General features: G+C 46.2%; 1 protein-coding gene and 2 non-coding genes across 3 annotated transcripts in view; all 3 read left to right on the top strand.

Moving 5' to 3' along the window:
* The window catches only part of WDR43 (WD repeat domain 43), a 187135-nt gene that overhangs the window by 22836 nt on the left and 142957 nt on the right, over window positions 1–21342 (top strand). Inside the window, exons 3-4 of the mRNA XM_030196135.1 lie at window positions 1567–1688; window positions 20204–20324. Of these exons, the coding sequence (XP_030051995.1) occupies window positions 1567–1688; window positions 20204–20324 (243 nt within the window). The remainder of the gene's footprint in view (window positions 1–1566; window positions 1689–20203; window positions 20325–21342) is intronic.
* LOC115467442 lies at window positions 17513–17591 on the top strand. Its single transcript, XR_003941734.1, has one exon. It is a non-coding gene; the product is annotated as a small nucleolar RNA SNORD53/SNORD92 (small nucleolar RNA).
* On the top strand, window positions 20421–20504 carry LOC115467443. Its single transcript, XR_003941735.1, has one exon. It is a non-coding gene; the product is annotated as a small nucleolar RNA SNORD53/SNORD92 (small nucleolar RNA).

Below are 21342 nucleotides of genomic sequence, written 5' to 3'. Positions count from 1 at the left end.
GGTTTGCCGTCTGCTGTGAGAGCAGGGCCCTAGATCCCCTTGCTTGCCCTACACAGACCCTGCTTGAATACCTTCTACCTCTATCAGTCTGGTCTCAAAACCAACTTGCAATTGGTGCTTTTCATCGGCGTGTAGAAGTTAAGCCCATCTCTGGACATCCTTTAGTTCGCTTCATGAGAGGTTTGCTTTTGTCAAACCTCCACCAGTGTCATGTGATCTCAACGTTGTTCTCATCCAGCTGATGAAAGCTTCTTTTTAGCCACAGAGTTCCTGCTATCTGAAATACTGGACACTTCAGCTCGTAGAGTCAGTGAGCTTCAGGCCTTAGTGGTGGATGCACCTTATACCAAGTTTCATCACAACAGAGCAGTCCTTTACATTCGCCCTAAGTTCCTGCTGAAGGTGGTGTTGATTGTCTCGCCAATATTTTTCCCCCGACCTTATGCCCATCCTGGCGAAAGCAGCTTGCAAACCTTGGATTGCAAGAGATAATTGGCCTACTACATGGAGTGGACCAGGCCCCACAGAAAGTCCACCCAACTTTTTGTTTCTTTTGATCCCAACAGGATGGGGGTTCGCAATTAGGAAACGCACCCATTTCTAATTGGCTGGCAGATTGCATTTCTTTCACATGCCCAGGCTGGGCTGGCCCTAGAAGGTCATGTCACGGCTCACAATGTTAGAGCCATGGTTACGTCGGTAGCCCACTTGAAGTCAGCCTCTGATGAAGAAATCTGCAAAGCTGTGATGTGGTCTTCAGTCCACACATTCATATCTCACTACTGCCTTGAGCATGATACCCAGTGCTACAGTTAGTTCGCGCAGACAGTGTTACAGAATCTGTTTGGGGTCTAGAATCCAGTGCCACCCTCCTGGGCCCGTTTTCTTCTGTTCCGGTCTGCGCACTCATTCAGCTTGTATATAGTTTCAGCTTAATCTGAGTTATGTCCTCGCTGTTGCAAGGCCCAATTGACCAGTGTGTTTTTGGCCAGCCTGGATGCTAGGGATTCTCCCACTTGTTAGAATAGATAAGCCTGCTTGCCATCGGAGAAAGCAAAGGTGTAGCAGGTGTTCTCCGAGGACAGCAGGCTTTTTATATTCTCACAATCCCTTCCACCTCCCCTTGGAGGAGTTTTCTTTGTTGTTTTTTTACTTTATTTTTGCTAGTATTAAACTGAGGAGACCGCATTCTTGCGGCGAGCAGGAAGTCATTTGTGCATGCTCAGTGGAGTGTGTCTCGTGCTACACAAAGTTCTCGGACTTTTGTAAATTCCGGACCTACACCTGTTGTCCTTGGAGAACACCTGCTACAAGGTAAGTACCTTCGCTTTATGCAGTGAACCCTTTTATTTGGTTGAAATTGCTTATAAACCAATATTTTTTATGGTATTTTCTGAACTCTTCCTACCTTAATTTTAGCCTTATCAGTTTTTTAGGTTGACAAAAATAAAGGTCAGACTTTCCTCCTGTCATACCCTATAGTACCCATGAGCCATGTGGTAGCCCTTTGGATGGCTGTTGGCTTATAAGGTAACCAGTTCTTTGTTTACGATCTTTCTCCTACAGACTGGTGGCCATGACAGTAAGGTGAACTGTATACGGTGGCATCGGGACAACAGCTGCTTATATAGTTGTTCAGAGGACAAGCACATAGTAGAATGGAACTCACAGACATACAAAGTGAAGTGGTGAGTGATCTGGAAACATACGGATGGCTCTTTTGCATTGAGGCTATGGGATGTACTAAAACCCCGTGAGGCAGTTTGTCAAAAATATATAAAAGTGTGGGCCTGAGGCAGTGTTTTCTTGTGCCACCTCTTCATCACTATTACATAACCATTTCAAGGTTTTAGAGCACCAAAGGTTGCTAGTGTGCATCCTTTAAGATCTGTACTCGTCATGTGGTAGGTTGCATTCATTTCCTTGGTTTTTTTTCCATTTTTGTCTTTTTCATTATGTAGCACATGGCTCGACCAATTACTTGTCTCCCTGCTCTGATGCATTTATTTGTGTGTTTTGGTTTTGCCATGATCTGATCATAACTGCTATAGCTAGAGTGCCCCCCCCCCCCCCCCCCCCCCCAATATCTGGTATGCCACTGCACAGCACTCCCAAGATTTGAACTGTTAGGTATATGAACTTACGTATGGTTTCCAATAAAACGCATAGGTTTTTTTTTTTGTTATATTTGTACCCCGCGCTTTCCCACTCATGGCAGGCTCAGTGCGGCTTACATGGGGCAGTGGAGGGTTAAGTGACTTGCCCAGAGTCACAAGGAGCTGCCTCTGTCTGAGGTGGGAATCGAACTCAGTTCCCCAGGACCAAAGTCCACCACCCTAACCACTAGGCCACTCCTCCACTCCATATAAAAGAAAAAAAAGGAAGAATGTTACTATGTAATAGGACAGAGTTCAAACACACCAGAGAGAATCATTCAAACAGTTAAAAAAAAAAAAAAAAAAAAAAAAAAAGAGAAAAGAAAAGCTGTCATTACTAATTGCAGACCCCGCAATATCAACCATTTAGGAAATTGGGTTTTGAGGAGAGGCTTAAATTCTGTTTGGACTACAATTAAATGTGGGCTTGTCAATCCCCGGAAAAGGTTACCAAGTTCTAAAAAAACAAGTGAAGCTGGAATGAAATTGCATTCAAATGAGCTGCATGCAATTTCAAAAAGCTGCTCTGTAGGGAAAGTGCCGGTGCATGCGTAGTACAGTCAGCTGCTAAGCAGTGCATGTGTAATACACTCAATCATAGAACATGATGAGCATGTGCTACGGATGCGCCTCCACAGTGTTTCACAGCTACACATGACTTTTATACAAGCAATAATGTCCATCTATGAAAGCTGTGTGTAGGTGTTCCCCCCCCCCCCCCCCCCCCCAAAAAAAAAAAAAAAAAACCTTTTTACTTTGAGAGAGAATATTAATCATGACTGCCTGGCTTTGGTTTTTGCTCTACCAGTCACTCCTTTAGGGTCCCTCTGGACCGGCCCTGAATGTGACTGATGGGTTGTGCATCCCTTCCAGCAGGTGGCGACTGAGAACTCTGACTCTAGGGAGAGCCAATAAGAGTCCCTGCCAACTAGAGACGGATCCAGTATTCTCAGTCTCCAGCAGGTGGAAGGTGGTGAGCTCTTTACGCTCCTTCTTTTCTGCTTCCTATTTCTCTTTCTCCATATTGCATAGCTAATACTTTGACAGAGTTTTTGTACTCAACTGTTTTTTCTCCTTATTCTGTGCATCCTGGGTCTCTTTGCCTGTTTGTAAAGGCTGAGGCCCATGGTGGGTCTCTGTCAGCCTCGGGGTTGTCACACTTGGGTGACCGGATTCCTCCCCCCCCCCCCCCCCAAGTTCTCCCTAGCATCAGTATGATACACTGCTTTTAATTGTAATTGCCTCATTCCTTGTCATCAGCAGCAGATGAATCCATTACGAATGGGTTGTGTCCACCTACCAGCAGGGGGAGATAGAGAACATTGAAAACCATAGTGCCTCTAGGACGGCTAGCTCCATTTGCCTCTCAGTATTTCTCTATCTCCCAGCAGGGTTGGACGCAGCTTGTTCAGATCCTTGAAGATTCTGCCTGGGGTGGCTCCTGTGCTTTTGCCAGTTGTAGCAGGGGTGTTGTGGCTAAGTGGAGCCCACTTTAAAGGCACATAGGTTCGCCCTTACCCTTCCCCCTGTGTGGATGCAGGCATATAGGTTCGCCCTTTCCCTGCCTTTCCTACCCTCTTCTGCCTCCGGAGTATCTCTGTAGCTGTTTGCCTCCAGATTTCCTCACTAAACGCTGTGAGGAAAAAAATCGCGCTCTGAAAGCGCTGCTATTTCTGAGGCTTTTCCTGACTGTGCAGCATGACTGGAGCTCGTGGACTCAGTCCTTTGAGGTAAGAGCGGTACTCAGCTCCTCCGAGGAGGACCCGTGGACAGCGTTCCGATCGGGGTGATTTTGGCGCGAAGCCACCATTTTGAATTTTATTCTGCTGTTTTTCGGCGATGGCTGCTGAGGGAGTTAAGCGCTGTTCCCATTGTGGCAAACGCAGATCAGCGGGGCTCTGTAAAATGTGCTGTTTAGATGGTAGAGCCAGTACGAACATGGCGAGCGATGATTCTTCCCGCTCGATGGAGCTGGCAACAGGTGCCATCTTGGAAGCGCCTCATGGCTCGACCCTCGCGGTTGCGGAGGAGTCTGAGAGCAGAGGGGCGCCTCGGGCCGAGGCTACCACTGGAGCTCCATTCCCCTTGGCTCCTAATTTGGAGACGGGAGGTCAGGGTGAGTTTTTCTCCCCCGAGTTTGTGCTTATTTTACATAAAGCCTTCATGCTGAAAGAGCTCTGCCACAGGTGTCTGACACTGCGTTACTACCTGGTACCTCTCCGAGTGATGATGGCCCGGGGCTGATGTCAGATGTGGATTCCCATGAGCGTTGGATGCACGCTACGCATAGACGGGTAATTTCCTTGTCGGAGAGTGGCGCGCACCCCCCCACCCCCCCCCCCCCCCCCCCCCCCCCGGTCGTCTTTTGTGGGGACTCTGAGGGATCTGGCAGGCCTTCATGGTCTGAGGAGCCAGAGCAAGGTGCCGGTTTGCCACTGGATCTGGATGATCCCACTGCGGTTCGGATTTTCCACCACGATGGGCTGCCAGCACTTATCTCTGATGCCTTACAGGCCCTCTGTATTGATGATCCTGTTAAAGGCGAGGCCTCCTCTGGTAATCCGAGGATGGCGAGTACTAAGAAGCCTGCTTGAGCCTTTCCTTTGCATGACTCCATCCAAGAGCTTATTTCTACTCAGTGGGCTGACCCTGAGGGGTCCTTGAAAGTGGCCAGGGCGATGGGGCATCTTTACCCTCTGAGTGAGGAGCACTTGGCCCGTTTTGGGATGCCTAAAGTGGATGCCTTAGTCACGGCGGTGACAAAAAAGACCACCCTCCCAGTAGAGGGAGGGGTCGCCCTGAAAGACATTCAGGATCGGCGCCTGAAATCAGCGCTAAAACGGTCCTTTGAGATTTCGGGCCTAGCCCTAAGGGCATCTGTTTGCAGTTCTTGCGCTGCTTGAGCCTGCCTCTCTTGGTTACAACAGGCAGTGGAACAGCCCGTGGATGGTGCGGAGTCCCTCGCTGAGGTTGCACCGCGAATGGAGTCTGCCTTCTCATTTTTAGCTGACGCCCTCTGATATGGTCAGAGCTTCAGCTAAACAGATGTCTGTGGCGGTGTCCGCCCGCCTCCTTCTATGGCTACGGCATTGGGCGGCTGACATGGTCTCTAAGCAAAGGCTGGTGAAGTTGCCCTTTCGGGGCCTTCTGTTATTTGGAGAGGAGTTGGAGAAGACTGTTAAGGACCTGGGGGATGCTAAACCCCAGAGGTTACCTGAGGATAGGCCGCAGCCTTCTTTCAAGGGTCAGGTGGTTCCCTCCTCCTCCAGACCTCGCTTCCATGAAGCTCGAAGTTATCGCCCGGGGCGCTCTGCTGGGTTTACTCAACGTGCCCGTTTTCAGCAGAGGAACTCCTTTCGCTTGGACAAACACTCCGCAGCGGCAGGCTCAAGGCCAGGAGTTCAGGGCCATCCTCCACAATGATGGGACGCCGGTCCACTACTCCGCTACAGCTGTAGGAGGACACCTTTCCCTCTTTCTCGAGGAGTGGACCAAGATTACCTCAGATGAGTGGGTCCTGGACCTGATCAGAGAAGGTTACCGATTGGAATTCGGTGCCCTGGTGAGAGACGTGTTTGTGGAGTCCCGATGCAGCACTGCCGTCAAACGGGCGGCGGTAGAGGAGACCTTACAAGTCTTGTTGCACCTTGGAGCGGTGATCCCTGTGCCTCCCGCCGAACACGGCTGTGGTCGTTACTCCATTTATTTTGTGGTGCCGCGAAAAGGCGGGTCTTATCGGCCCATTCTTGAATTAAAGAAAGTCGATGAGTCACTAAGAGTGCAGCATTTTTACATGGAAACCCTGCGCTCCGTCATTGCGGCGGTTCAGCCAGGAGAGTTCCTCACGTCTCTGGACCTGAAAGAAGCTTACTTGCACATTCCTGTATGGCCCCCGCACCTCCGGTTTGCGGTCTTGGGAAATCATTTCCAGTTTCGGGCCTTGCCTTTTGGCCTCGCCACAGCTCCCCGAACCTTTTCCAAGGTAATGGTGGTAGTAGCTGCCTTTCTCAGGCTAGATGGTATCCAGGTTCACCCATACCTCTACGACTGGCTCATCAGAGCGGTCTCTGCAGAAGAGAGTCGTCAAGTAACAGCCAGAGTGGTTTCAGTACTGCAATCTCTGGGCTGGGTCGTCGATATACCCAAAGGTCACCTGACCCCCTCTCAATCTCTAGAATATTCGGGGGTCTGGTTCGACACGGCCTCGGGGTTTGTCTTTCTACCCGACCAAAGGCGGTGCAAGCTTCAGAATCAGGTCTGTCTGCTCCCGCGGATGCCTCGCCTGCGAGCTTGGGACTTTGTCCAGCTGTTAGGGTCGATGACGGCCACCTTGCAAGTGGTGCCTTGGGCGAGAGCGCACATGAGACCTCTGCAGATTGCCCTGCTTGAACGATGGTCTCCTATGTCCCAGGATTATCAACGCAGACTCACGTGGCTCCCTGCGACCCGGCTCAGTATGGAGTGGTGGCTCTCAGCATGCTGCGGTGAAGAATGCCGCTAGCGCTTCCCGATTGGTGCCTGGTGGTAACGGATGCCAGGCTGAAGGGCTGGGGAGCACATTGCCAGGGAAGCTATGCCCAGGGTCTGTGGACACCCGAGGAAACTGGGTGGTCCATCAATCGCTTGGAACTGAGAGCGATATTCCAGGCTTTTCTGGCCTTTCACAAGACTCTGGAGGGACTGGCTGTCAGAGTTCTGTCGGACAACACGACAGCAGTGGCCTACATAAATCGTCAGGGCGGCACTCAGTGCCAAGCACTAGCCGCCGAGGCCGCTCAGATATGCCACTGGGCCGAGCTACATCTGCAGCTTCTGTCAGCAGCTCACATAGCAGGTCAGAGCAACTTGCAAGCCGATTTTCTAAGCAGGTATCAAATCGACCCTGCCGAGTGGGAACTGGCAGACGAAGTGTTCCTTCAGATACAGTGGGGGAAATAAGTATTTGATCCCTTGCTGATTTTGTAAGTTTGCCCACTGACAAAGACATGAGCAGCCCATAATTGAAGGGTAGGTTATTGGTAACAGTGAGAGATAGCACATCACAAATTAAATCCGGAAAATCACATTGTGGAAAGTATATGAATTTATTTGCATTCTGCAGAGGGAAATAAGTATTTGATCCCCCACCAACCAGTAAGAGATCTGGCCCCTACAGACCAGGTAGATGCTCCAAATCAACTCGTTACCTGCATGACAGACAGCTGTCGGCAATGGTCACCTGTATGAAAGACACCTGTCCACAGACTCAGTGAATCAGTCAGACTCTAACCTCTACAAAATGGCCAAGAGCAAGGAGCTGTCTAAGGATGTCAGGGACAAGATCATACACCTGCACAAGGCTGGAATGGGCTACAAAACCATCAGTAAGACGCTGGGCGAGAAGGAGACAACTGTTGGTGCCATAGTAAGAAAATGGAAGAAGTACAAAATGACTGTCAATCGACAAAGATCTGGGGCTCCACGCAAAATCTCACCTCGTGGGGTATCCTTGATCATGAGGAAGGTTAGAAATCAGCCTACAACTACAAGGGGGGAACTTGTCAATGATCTCAAGGCAGCTGGGATCACTGTCACCACGAAAACCATTGGTAACACATTACGACATAACGGATTGCAATCCTGCAGTGCCCGCAAGGTCCCCCTGCTCCGGAAGGCACATGTGACGGCCCGTCTGAAGTTTGCCAGTGAACACCTGGATGATGCCGAGAGTGATTGGGAGAAGGTGCTGTGGTCAGATGAGACAAAAATTGAGCTCTTTGGCATGAACTCAACTCGCAGTGTTTGGAGGAAGAGAAATGCTGCCTATGACCCAAAGAACACCGTCCCCACTGTCAAGCATGGAGGTGGAAATGTTATGTTTTGGGGGTGTTTCTCTGCTAAGGGCACAGGACTACTTCACCGCATCAATGGGAGAATGGATGGGGCCATGTACCGTACAATTCTGAGTGACAACCTCCTTCCCTCCGCCAGGGCCTTAAAAATGGGTCGTGGCTGGGTCTTCCAGCACGACAATGACCCAAAACATACAGCCAAGGCAACAAAGGAGTGGCTCAGGAAGAAGCACATTAGGGTCATGGAGTGGCCTAGCCAGTCACCAGACCTTAATCCCATTGAAAACTTATGGAGGGAGCTGAAGCTGCGAGTTGCCAAGCGACAGCCCAGAATTAATGATTTAGAGATGATCTGCAAAGAGGAGTGGACCAAAATTCCTCCTGACATGTGTGCAAACCTCATCATCAACTACAGAAGACGTCTGACCGCTGTGCTTGCCAACAAGGGTTTTGCCACCAAGTATTAGGTCTTGTTTGCCAGAGGGATCAAATACTTATTTCCCTCTGCAGAATGCAAATAAATTCATATACTTTCCACAATGTGATTTTCCGGATTTAATTTGTGATGTGCTATCTCTCACTGTTACCAATAACCTACCCTTCAATTATGGGCTGCTCATGTCTTTGTCAGTGGGCAAACTTACAAAATCAGCAAGGGATCAAATACTTATTTCCCCCACTGTATATGCCAAATGGGGAACGCCCGTAGTGGATCTTATGGCCTCAACCACAAATGCCAAAGTCCCGTCCTTTTTCAGCAGACGGAGAGATCCTCGCTCGGTGGGGTTGGATGCCTTGGCTCAACCCTGGCCTCCTGTATGTGTTCCCTCCTTGGCCCTTTATAGGGCGGCGACTCCTACAAATTCGGCTGCTTCAAGGAGTGGTGGTCCTCATTGCCCCGGATTGGCCCAGGCGGCCGTGGTATGCAGACCTCCGGCGGATGCTGGTGGAGGTTCCCCTTCCCTTGCCTCTGGTACCGAACCTGTTGACGCAGGGCCCGGTGACCATGGAGGATCCATGCCGCTTTGGTCTTATGGCATGGCTATTGAGAGGGTGCAATTGAGAGACAAGTGCTATTCTAACAAGGTCATCTCCACTCTTTTGCAGGCCCGCAAGTGTTCCACGTCCGTGGCCTATGCTCGGATCTGGCGCCAGTTTGAGGCTTGGTGCGCTTCTAAAGCGATCACACCCATGCGGGCTTCTGCCTCGCCGATACTTTTTGCAGGATGGGGTACAAAAAAGCTTGGCCTATAATTCTCTGCGTGTTCAAGTGGCAGCGTTGGCATGTTTTCGGGGGAAGGTCTCGGGTTTCTCCCTGGCTGCGCATCAGGACATTGCATGGTTTCTTAGAGGGGTACTTCGGCTCTGGCCTCCCGTGCGGGCCCCTTGTCCGGCTTGGAACCTGGGGCTAGTATTAAAGGCTCTTCAGTGTTTGCCCTTCGAGCCGCTGAGGCGAGCTTCGGAGAAGGATGTGACTCTAAAGACAGTCTTTTTGGTGGCCATTACATCGGCAAGACGGGTGTCTGAGCTCCAGGCGCTGTCCTGTTGAGACGGAGTCCGGAGTTACGGTACGTACTGTGCCTTCCTTCCTGCCTAAGGCGGTTTCACCTAAACCAGCCTATTTTTCTGCCCTCCTTTTCTAGGGAGGAGTTTCCGGAATCTTTGGGGCAGTTGCACCTTCTGTATGTGCACAGGGCTTTGTTGCAGTATCTGCAGATGTCAAATGCTTTCAGCACCTCTGTTCACCTTTTTGTATTGTCAGGTCGTCGCAGAGGGTCTCCAGCGTCTAAAGCCACTATAGCCATTGGCTTAAGGAAGCCATTTTTTCTGCTTATCTGCTATCTGGCCGGCCTCCGCCTAACGCCTTTAAGGCACATTCCACAAGAGCGATTTCCTCCTCTTGGGCTGAGACGGGAGCATTCTCTCTTCAAGAGATATGTAGTGCAGCTACTTGGGTTTCTAAGCTCTCTTTTGCCTGTCATTACAGGCTGGATGTGGCTGCCAGGAGGGACGCGCTTTTTGGAGCACAAGTGCTTGCGCGTGGTGTGGCTTGTTCCCGCCCTATCTAGGGATTGCTTTGATACATCCCATTCGTAATGGATTCATCTGCTGCTGATGACAAGGAAGGGAAAATTAGGTTCTTACCTTGGTAATTTTCTTTCCTTTAGTCACAGCAGATGAATCCATGATCCCTCCCTGATTGACTCTGTTTTGTGTTCAGTTTTTCCTGCAGACATGTTTCCTCATTGGGAGAAGTTGAAAAACAGTCTTCAGGATTTCTTTTCTACTACAGGAGGTTGAGTTTGTCGCTCCTTTGTGTTATTGCTCCTGTTCTGGGGCATTCGTTCGCTGTGAGGAAAGTTCATGTTATGCTACTTTGCGGTTTAACACTGCTTTGGAAGCTTCAAAATACTGAGAGGCAGATGGAGCTAGCCGTCCAGGGGGCACTATGGTTTTCAGTGTTCTCTATCTCCCCCTGCTGGTAGGTGGACACAACCCATTCGTAATGGATTCATCTGCTGTGACTAAAGGAAAGAAAATTACCAAGGTAAGAACCTAATTTTCCCGTCTTGTCATCTGGTACTAATGGAAAAAAAAAATCAGGTAAGAACTAATTTTTCCATATTAACAGTAACATAAGATGCCAACCAAATTTTAATGTCTGCTTTGGCGCCAAAACCGGCCTGCAAATTGCCCCCTCCCTCAGCCAAAACCACCAACTCCTTCCCACCACCTTTAGGCCCTCCTCAGGCCTACCTTAGAAACCCTGATGGTGTAATACCCTAACTGGGTCAGAAGCTGTCCCTAGTCGCTCTGTTTTGGGGGAGGGGGGAGTATTGTCTGGTTGTGGGGGAAGAGTGGGTGCTGTTTGGGGGACAGGGTCTGGAGAGAGAATTGCAGTTGGAGTAAGCTCTGGAATTGGGAGGCTGGAGCATAGGAGGGGTAGACATGGGGGAAGCCACTGCTTGCTCTGGGATTGGTAGCACGGAATGTTGCTGCTACTTGAGTTTCTGCCAGGTACTTATGATCTGGATTAGCCACTTTTGGAAGCAGGATACAGGGCTAGATGGACCATTGATCTGATCCAGTATGGCTATTCTTATCTTCTTAAGCAGAAGGGAACGTCAGGTCTTATGGAGATAAACTCTTTGCAAAAACATTACAAACTGTGGAATTTTGTAAAATTTTAAAAATATTTTGTGTAGCATTCCCCAAGAGCAATACTCATCAGAGGTGATGCATGTAAACTTTCAAGGTTTTATAGATCAGAAGTACCTACAGAATGTCTAGCACTGTTGCATTTCCTAGAGGTTTGCATTCCAAAAGGGGCTGTAATTTTTGTCCTTGAATATGCAGCTTGAGGTTTGTTTGATTTGTTCGAGATGTGTTGAGTGGGTGGTGATCCGTTTGTTTATACATACAGATCCTACTTTTTAATCAAATGCTTTTTATGGTAGTTATTAAATCACTTGAATTCTGCTAGCTATGATTTCTTTTTTGGGTTTTTATTTAAAGGATATTTTTAATCTTTAAAAAAATTTCCTTCTGATCTACTCTACTGGGTTATATTAAACATTTGAGATAAGGAGACCACGTGAGGACATGAGCTGAACAGCAGCGTGTTGCTGAAGCTCTGAGACTCCTGCCCGAAATTGACCTAAAAGTGCAGTGATTTAATGAAAATATTGACGCAGACCCTACAGTCGAGACTGCCGTAGTTTATGGACAAATATTTGCGAAAATCGACTGGAGCGATGGCACAGCGATCCGGGAAAAAAGAGAAAACCAAGACGAACGACCCGGAATCCAAAATGGCGGACGAACCTGGTAAATTGCCCGGAGAGTTCACAGAGATGCAGCTCACACAACTTACCATGGCGGTCACAAAAGCGTGGGAGCCGAAGTGGGCAACGATGGAGCAAAAGTTGGAGAGCCTGGCCACGCGAATGGATGGCATAGGGACAAGAGTGGGAGATCTCGAGGCACGCATGTCGGCCTTAGAGGACGAGGGGAGAGGCTATGGCCCGGACATAGCTGCCTTAACACAGCAACTAAAAGGCTACCATGAAAAGCTAGAAGATCTCGAAAATCGCTCACGCAGGAACAACATCCAGGTGGTAGGACTTTCTGAAAATATTCCGGAGCGGAATTTAACACCGTGGCTTGAAAACTGGCTGAGTAAAGAACTGGCAATTTCAGACGCCACAGGCCCGCTGGTAATAGAAAGAGCACACCGAGTAGGCCGCAAACTTGAGGGCAAGACACGGCCGAGAGTGGTAATGGCCAAGATATTCAACTATCGCCACAAGATGGAAATCATGCAAGGTTTCAGAACACGCAGAGACACCCTAACTCATGAAGGACATAAAGTGTTAATATTTCAAGATTTCTCAGCTGAAGTACAGTCGCAGAGGAAGCAATTTCACCCACTTTGCTCAGCATTAGCCCTGAAAGGTGTAAAGTTTACGTTGCAATTTCCGGCCACCTTACGAATCTTAATACAAGGACAGTGGCAAATGTTTAAAGCAGTGGCAGACGCAAAGACAGCAGTACTGGAAGCGGGCCTGATTGAAGAAGTATGAAAAAGATAACGCTGTGGACAGGGCAGTTATAAACAAAATCGAACATTTTACAAGGGTCAAGTCATGTACAAGGGCGGGGGTCCCATGTGCTCGAAGGTCTCACTACTTGATCTTTTGGGGCACCAAAAGATGGAGATAGGGTATAATTGGGTTTTGGGAGAAGAGATACGGGTGGGTTTGGCGGGCAGGAAGGGGGGATGGGGGAATCTGAAGAAGTTAAAACACAAGGGGTACAATTATTGAAGACACGGGACACATTAGGAGCAACGGCAGACAATAATATACACACAATCACTTCTAGTTTACAGCAGACAGATGACCACAAGATTTTTGGAAAAGAGATGACTAGGTTATGGGAAGTTGAGTTGTTGATGACGGGAAGTTCAAGAGGAAGATGCCTGTCAGAATAACAACATGGAACGTGGGGGGGGTAAACTCCCCAATAAAAAGAGCGAAAATTCTTACAGCCTTGAAGAGGCACAAATCAGACATAGCATGTCTACAGGAGACACATTTATCAGATACTGAACATGACAAGCTAAAAAGACTATGGGTGGGAGAAATTCATTCCGTTCCAGCAAAAGGGAAAAAAGGAGGGATAGCAATCCTTTTCCGAAAAGGGCTGGTCTATAAAGCAACAAAAGTAGCTATGGGGAAGGAGGGAAGATATATTATAGTGAAGGTATGGATGCCAGGACTAGAAATCATTTTGGTAGTACTTTATGGCCCTAATATTTACAATCCAGAGTTCTTCAGATCTTTAGTGGGTAAATGTAATGTTAAGGGTAAACAAAGGTTGGTAGTGGTAGGAGATTTCAACTTAGTACATAACCCAGATCTGGATTGTTCCAATAATCTCTCACCCCATTACTCAGGGAACAGGGCCAGAGAAATGACATTATTTGTTAGAGAGCTTAATTTAATAGACACCTGGAGAGCCCTACACCCGACAGAACGTGAATTCACACACAGATCAAGGGCCCATGGAACGCAATCCAGGTTGGATTACATATTAATTGATAGAGCAATGTTTTCACAGGTGATAGCAACTGATATAGGCCCAGAAGCAATATCAGACCATTCGCCAGTGTGGATGGACCTGGAATTGCAAGGGGACATAGGAAAGGGAAGAGGATGGAGATTTCCAGCATATTTATTTACAGACTCAAAATTTCAAAAATATCTCACCCATAAGTGGGCAGAGTATAGCCAAAATAATAACAGACATGCCCAGGAGCAACCCGCTTTATTCTGGTCGGCCTCCAAAGCAGTCCTAAGAGGGGACATTATTGCGATTTGCAGTAAGCGCAATAAATGTAGAGCGGCCGGGATACTGCTGCTAGAATTGAGACTAAAAAAAGCACAAAGCACGTACACACGCAGGCCAACGAAGGTCAACCTAGAAAATTTGAAAGCAGTGCAGATCGCTCTAAATACTTTATTACATGAATTAGAACTGAGGTCGGCGTTATTCTATAAATATAAATTGCATAGGTTCGGAAATCGGGCGGGACGCTTGCTGGCAAGAGTAATAAAGAACTGGGGAGGGCCTAGAACAGTGCCCACTCTCAGAGACAAAAATGGTAGATTGACCAATGATCATCACCAAATAGGTCAAATTTTTACCACGTATTTTGCTACACTATATAAAAGACAAGGAGGGCCAAGAGGGGAGGCATTGGCTAAATATCTGCAAGAGACACAGTTACCACAATTGCACAAAAATCACTTAGAACAGTTGAACGCGCCAGTGACAATGGGAGAATTGCAAAAGGTAGTGAGAGCACTGAAAATGCGGTCAGCCCCCGGCCCTGATGGATTTTCCGGGGAATATTATAGGCTGCTACCCCCCGGAGCTTTAGTGAATCTGCTCAGTTATTTCGAGGAGGTAGTGGAAGAAGGTAAATTACCGCTATACGCTAACACAGCCCTTATAACGTTAATTCCGAAAGTAGGCAAGTCCCCGGAGAGACCAGGGTCATACAGACCAATATCTTTACTGAATGTAGAGATAAAGCTTTTATCCAAGATATTGGCTGAGCGATTGGCACTGTGCTTGCCAGACCTAATAGGACCAGAACAGGTTGGGTTTATAAAGAAAAGGAGAGCGGTCCATAATGTTCGAAAGCTAATGCTTGCAATGGCGACATGTACACTAAAAAACATACATATGTGGGTGTTAAGCCTTGATGCTGAAAAGGCGTTTGACTTAGTGCATTGGGACTACTTATTTCAGGTGCTGGCAGCGGTAGGAATATCAGGATGGTTCCTAAAGGCAGTGGAAGTACTATACAAAGACCCCACAGCCAGTGTAATTGTAAATGGAAGGCGAGAAAAGGAATTTTCAATTCAAAGGGGCACAAGGCAGGGCTGCCCACTACCACCTCTATTATTTGTGCTGGCAGTGGAGCCACTGTTAGAAAATTTAAGGCGGGCGCAGGAGGTGAAGGGGGTGAGGGTGGAAGACCATCATTTGAAAGTGTTCACTTATGCAGACGACCTACTCCTGACTATAACAGATCCCAACAACTCCCTAACAGGAGTATTAGAAAGGGTGGAGAGATTTGGAGGTTTTTCAGGGTTTAAGTTAAATCACACCAAGTCTTATGTTCTTCCAGTGACAGAGTCAGACTCGAAACAGCACAGGGGCCCCCAACAGTTAACCTGGACTAAAGGACCAATTAAATACCTAGGAATCTGGCTCCCAGCAGACCTAACCACCATGTATAATGAAAATATTAAACGACTGCAGAAAGATTGAATATGTGGAAAGCACTACCTGTCACACTCTTGGGACGGATAGCCTTATATAACATGTGCATTGTGCCAAAATGGTTGTATGTGTTCCAAACAATACCATTATATTTGACAAGAAAGGATGAGAAAAAGTTAAGTAGACTTTTGCAATCATTCCTATGGCTGGGCAAAAAGGCGCGACTCCCAATGTCAACTCTGACAATCCCAGTGGAATATGGTGGGCTGGGTCTATTAAGTGTGAGATATTTGACGGTGGCATGTGGAATGCGTCACATCAATGACTGGTTTAGGGAGACAGAAGACTTCTCCAACACCAAACTGGAACTCCGGATGATGCCGGAGTTGCACTTTACAAGTTATCTACATGCAGGTGGGGGACTCGTTCCAGACATCCTGAAATGCTCAATGATAATGCCAGCGGCAAAGGCGACCTGGTCTTGGGTGTGCCGCCTACATAAGTTTTCAGCAAAAATAACACCATTACAGACCATCTGTGGGAATGCACAGTTTGTACCTGGGATGCTGTACCCAACATTCCGAAAGTGGAGGCGCAAGGGACTGATATATCTGCAGCATGTGTTGGACCCGGAAGGTAAGATTAAACCATTTGTGGATTTACAAACTGAGTTTGGCCTTCCAGGCACGGACAAATTTCATTATATGCAGCTTAAACATTACACAGACTCCTTGGGATGGGAACCATTGGCAGAGGATGTGCAAGAGGAATTGTCATCAGCATTTTCCCTGATGGCCCAGCAGGAAGTTCCACTCACGTTCCATCACAGACATATAAGAGACACGATAGAGGAGCCAGACTATATTAGATTAGCAACACAATGGAGCAGTGAACTTCATATTAACATTTCAGCCGCACAACTAAAAGCGCATGTTTTGTCTATTAGACGTGTCAGTGCGGCAGCGAGCCATTGGGAGATACAGTATAAGTTTGCAATGCGAATCCATGTGGCTCCTAGAAGAGCTTTTCACATGGGAATGTCCTCATGGGGCGAATGCCCAAAATGTGGAGAGGCTGGAGCAACACTGGGACACATGTTTTGGACCTGCGTGGACGTGGGGAAATTTTGGAAATCCATCTTGTTTTCTGTGTCTAAGCTTTGGAATACAAAGTGGATCTATGATGCTGGATTATTATTTGGACACCCCAGGCTATTAAAGCCTAGCCCCAAGGGATTTGTAGAATTTGTGGCTAAGGCGACCATCACTTCCAAGCAGATCATATTAACAGAGTGGATTTCGCACAAGGCTCCCACGCTGCAACAATGGCGGACACGCATGTTACTAATGATGCGCCTGGAACGTGCGGGACTGTTTGACATGGAATCGAAAGATGGGAAGAAATTTCAACAGTGCTGGAGTCCCTTCTGGATGACGCTCACGCCAAGAGCACGAAGCCATCTGTTGAACGTATGACTTTAAAGACATGTGTACTGTAGTAAAGACTGGGTTGAGAGATAATGAGTCCCGTAAAAGGGGGGGAGGGATTAGTAAAGAAAAGGGGGGGGGGAAGGAGGGCAAGGGGACATTACAAATTGATTGATGATTTCATGTTGTGTTGTTTCAATGTCACAGTTGTATTTCTTGAATATTTTTCATCAATAAAAATGATTTAAACATAAACATTTGAGATAATCACAGAAAGAACTTATCTGCAACATAGGTAAAGAAAATAAATTTAAGGAACAAAACATAATAGGAAATATCTCATATAATCATACATTTCTCTATAATTTTTTTTGTACCCCGCACTTTCCCACTCATGGCAGGCTCAATGCGGCTTACATGGGGCAATGGAGGGTTAAGTGACTTGCCCAGAGTCACAAGGAGCTGCCTGTGCCTGAAGTGGGAATCGAAATGGAGTCAGGAAACAGGGAAATTACTAAATGAAGGCTAAATCAGCAAACTTCACTGATTCCGGTACAGACAATCCTTCCAGCCCTTACAGTGGGGGTTCAAATCTGAATTGTCAATTCTTCTTTACACAAACTAAACCTAAGAGCTGTATTGGGTCAAAAAATCTGATTCATAATGTACAACACAGTAGAGAGGAATTTCTTATGGTGGTGCTTTACCTGGGTGTTCTCTGCCTACCCTCTGCAGTTTTAGTAGCATTTGCTATGTGTAGATATTGGTGGCTTAGACCTGGGATTGTTTGGCTGTAGGTGGCTTGCTATGATGATAACCATATAGGTTTCGCTTACTTCTGAAAAGTAGTGAAGACACCTTTCTCTTGGCTGTCTGAGCAGGCCACCTCTGACTGAAAAGGTTAGTTTTGGAGAGTGCTGAGACAACTTACTGGGTTGGGATAGCCCCTACTCTACACACCAGCAGTTTATGAAATATTTTATGATGCTAGAATTCATTAACCCCATCATCTTAGCACTTGAAATGGTTCCTGAACCTGTCTTGTTTAGGGTATCCACACTTGATGTATATGTGAGATAAATATGTGGGAGAGATGGTATACACAAATTTCTCTCATTCATATTCATTGTGGATATCCTGAAAACCCAATCAAGACAGTGGGGTCACAAGGACAGAATTGGCAATCCTTGATTTAGATAGTTGCACTACTGAGCTACCCTCGGTTGAAATAACATTTGGATCCAGTAGTCTTAGGTTTATGTTGGATCAAATTTTCTTTACGCCGCTGATTTTTAATGTAAATGTATTTGAATGTATTAAGATGTGTTTTGCTGGTGAAAGTTATGTTTCAACAAATCTAAGATATATAGAAATATATAAAGATATCCTTAGTGGAGGAGTAGCCTAGTGGTTAGTGCAGCGGACTCTGATCCTGGGGAACTGGGTTCGATTCCCACTGCAGCTCCTTGTGACTCTGGGCAAGTCACTTAATCCTCCATTGCCCCAGGTACGAATAAGTACCTGTATATACTATGTAAACTGCTTTGAATGTAGTTACAAAAACCACAGAAAGGCGATATATTAAGCCCCATTCCCTTTCCCTTATAGAATATGGAATATAATTTCTAGTAAGTTCTGGAAAAGGGGATTTGCAAGGGATATTGTCCTTGTTAAGAAAGCTTTCTTATCTAGACTGGCCTTCTAAGTTAGCCTCTCCTTTCTCTCCCATCCTCACCTTCCTTGTATCTAGATGGCTGCAGCCTGTTAGTGTTCAGGGCATCAACTACTTTGCCTTTGCATCATCTGTTTTGGAAATTACGACTTCTAGAATTCTGGTGTGGAATTCAGGGTAGTTGGATGTCTAGAACCCCAGGGGGAAGGGAGAAAAGGGGATAGGTTTTAATGAACTATCTTTCTGTGGTTACAGTCAAAGCAGTTTACATGTTTTATACAGGTACTTATTTTGTACTTAGGGCAATAGAGGGTTAAGTGGCTTGCCCAAAGTCACAAGGAGCTAATGTGGGAATTGAACTCGATTCCCATGGTTTTTAGGCCACTCCACATAGTTCTTGGTGGGGAACATAAATTGGGCTGTGCTTCAGCTCTGTGATGAACAAGGCCTGATGTGGGTTTTATATAATTTTTATCCCATTCTCTTGGGCGGGGGGGGGGGGGGGGGGGGGGGGAGGGGGGCGGTGCCAAGGATTGGGCATTTTAGATTGAAGGGGTTGGACTTGGTTATTGTAACATTTTTATGTTGCTTTTCTAGTCATTGGACAATTCAAAACAGTGACAGAGCATGAGCAACATACAAATAAGACCAACCATGGATTCAGCTACAGTCCATATTAAATATAGACCAAATTAATTGTTAAAAGTTCAATTCATGTATGAAAGAAGGAAATTTTGTGTAAATTTTACTCTGTTTAGTAATTAAGGGTTTCTTTGAAACCTTACACCTGTACCATAAGGTGTATATAAATAAAATGTACCAGACAAATAGAGAATCAGCAACACAAACCAAACACTGTAGAAGCAAGAGTGCAGTGGGCCAAGAATGGGACTGATAAGTGGAGCCTTAAATTGAAGGAAGAGTTTTATTGAAGGACCTGGCATGGCCCATGTTTGGGCAATGAGCCTGTTTTAGAGGTCTTTACATAAAGCTAAAACAATAAATATAAATCCTTATAACAAAATGAAGACACACTTTTTCATAGAAGTATGGGATGAATGCATATTCAAAGTCCAGATGTACTGGAAAAAAATTGAGTCACACGTAATAACTATCAACATTACATAAGAGTAGCCATACTGGGTCAGACCAATGGCCAATCTAGCCTAGTATCCTTAATAAAGGAGATGCTCTGTCCCATATTCTAGCGAGATGTTTTGCAGAATCTGCAGCTATCTTTCTGACTTGAAAGCAGATTACTGTAATCAGTTTGCTGATTTATAAGAGCATGAACAACTAAACTAAAATGATCAAAAATATTTGCGGCTCCTATAGAGTTTCAATTTTGAGAAAATTTTCTTGATGAATTGTGAGCCTCAAAAGACAATGTGGGGTCTGTATTAAAATTTCTAACACCTTCACCTCTGTTTCATTTGGAAAAGAAACATTCTTCAGCGCAGGATCATTATTTATTTAAGAGAGTTGGTGATAAAATACCTTTATAATAACATTTTGGTCTTATCAGTATTTAGTGTAACATGATGATTTATTGCCCAATTATGTGTGCTGTTTGGTTTTCTTTTTGGTACCAGTAGAATTATTGTAGGGTCCCACTTGCTCTCGCTTAAGTAAGTAGTCCCCAGTTTCCTATTTCTGTATCCCTCAGATTCCTAACCAGGCACTGTTCCAGCATTGGAATCTGGTGTCAGCATTATTGTTTATTTCGCTATTTGCATCCTGTCGCTCTGTTCTACAATAGTAAAGCAGCAATTCTCAGTGTACTGTCATTCCTTTTTTGAACTTTGTTTTCTCTTCACTCAGTAAATGGAAAGGTGATAATGGTGCTGTTAGTTGTCTGTGTATCAGCCCTGATGGAAGGATGCTGCTGTCTGCTGGTCGGACCATCAAACTGTGGGACTTGGAGACGAAAGAAGTCTACAGAGTAAGTCTTTTCCTGGATGCTTAGCCGTAGAGCTGTCATAGCTGACTGCAAACCACATGCTATGAACCATAAAAGTGGATGGGTTATTATGGGCTATTGCTGTGATGATGCCTTTTATTGTGGTTTCATTTCACTGACACTTCAGTGAAGACATACATTTCCTTGGCTGTGTCTGAGCTTGCCCATTAGACCCTCCGCTATTTTTGTTAATTTGTGCAGGAACAGCATTTATATTGCTTTTGATGTATGACAGCAAACAGTTCAATGTAGTTGTGCAGTAGGGCATAAAGTCTGTCGCAGGCATATGGGCAGTGTCCTTTAATAAAAAAGAAAAGACATAGATACTGAAGCATTGCCTGTGACAGCATTAACTGCTGGTATTTTACACTGTGATTTAGGAATGTGATCTCAGCAGGTGGTGATACTCAGGTTATCCGAAATGACTTATCTTCTTTATCCCAATACATTCTGCTATCACAACATCATTGGTTCTAGGAAGAAAGGTTCTGATAATCCCATGGGTCTTGTGAGTGAATGCATTACTATTTTCTGTAGTCAGGAGTGTCCAGTCCATAACAACTCTGGAAGTGGCTGGTGTCGAGTTGTGCAGTAAAGAAAAATGGCATGGTTTCTAATATATACAGCATAAGATGAGTCATAATTCGAAACATCAAACTTTGTCATGTAGGGATCTGTACTCGGTCATTTCAAAGGAGGCAGTCTTGCTTCAGACCGTTCATTTTGTGTGAATCCAGTGGTGGCATTGATGGCGTCTCCTAGCCAGAGCTCATCGGATTCAGCTTGAAATCTGTTTAGAAATAACCAACTTTCTGTCTTTTGTATAGATTGTTCTGTTTCAGGGTTTTGTGACTTCTACATGTATATCGTGTTGGGTCAAGGCTGCCATTGTGGTGGAGTATATTATTTATGGGAAGAAAGTATCAAGGGCCTTTTAAGTTTCACTCCACTTGCGTGCAAGTGACTTCCTGGACAGAGGCTAAAGTAGTCACTCTGAAGA

Source organism: Microcaecilia unicolor, chromosome 3, assembly GCF_901765095.1.
Source record: "Microcaecilia unicolor chromosome 3, aMicUni1.1, whole genome shotgun sequence".
NCBI classification, from domain to species: Eukaryota; Metazoa; Chordata; class Amphibia; order Gymnophiona; family Siphonopidae; genus Microcaecilia; species Microcaecilia unicolor.
This window is presented reverse-complemented; position numbering and strand designations above follow the sequence as displayed.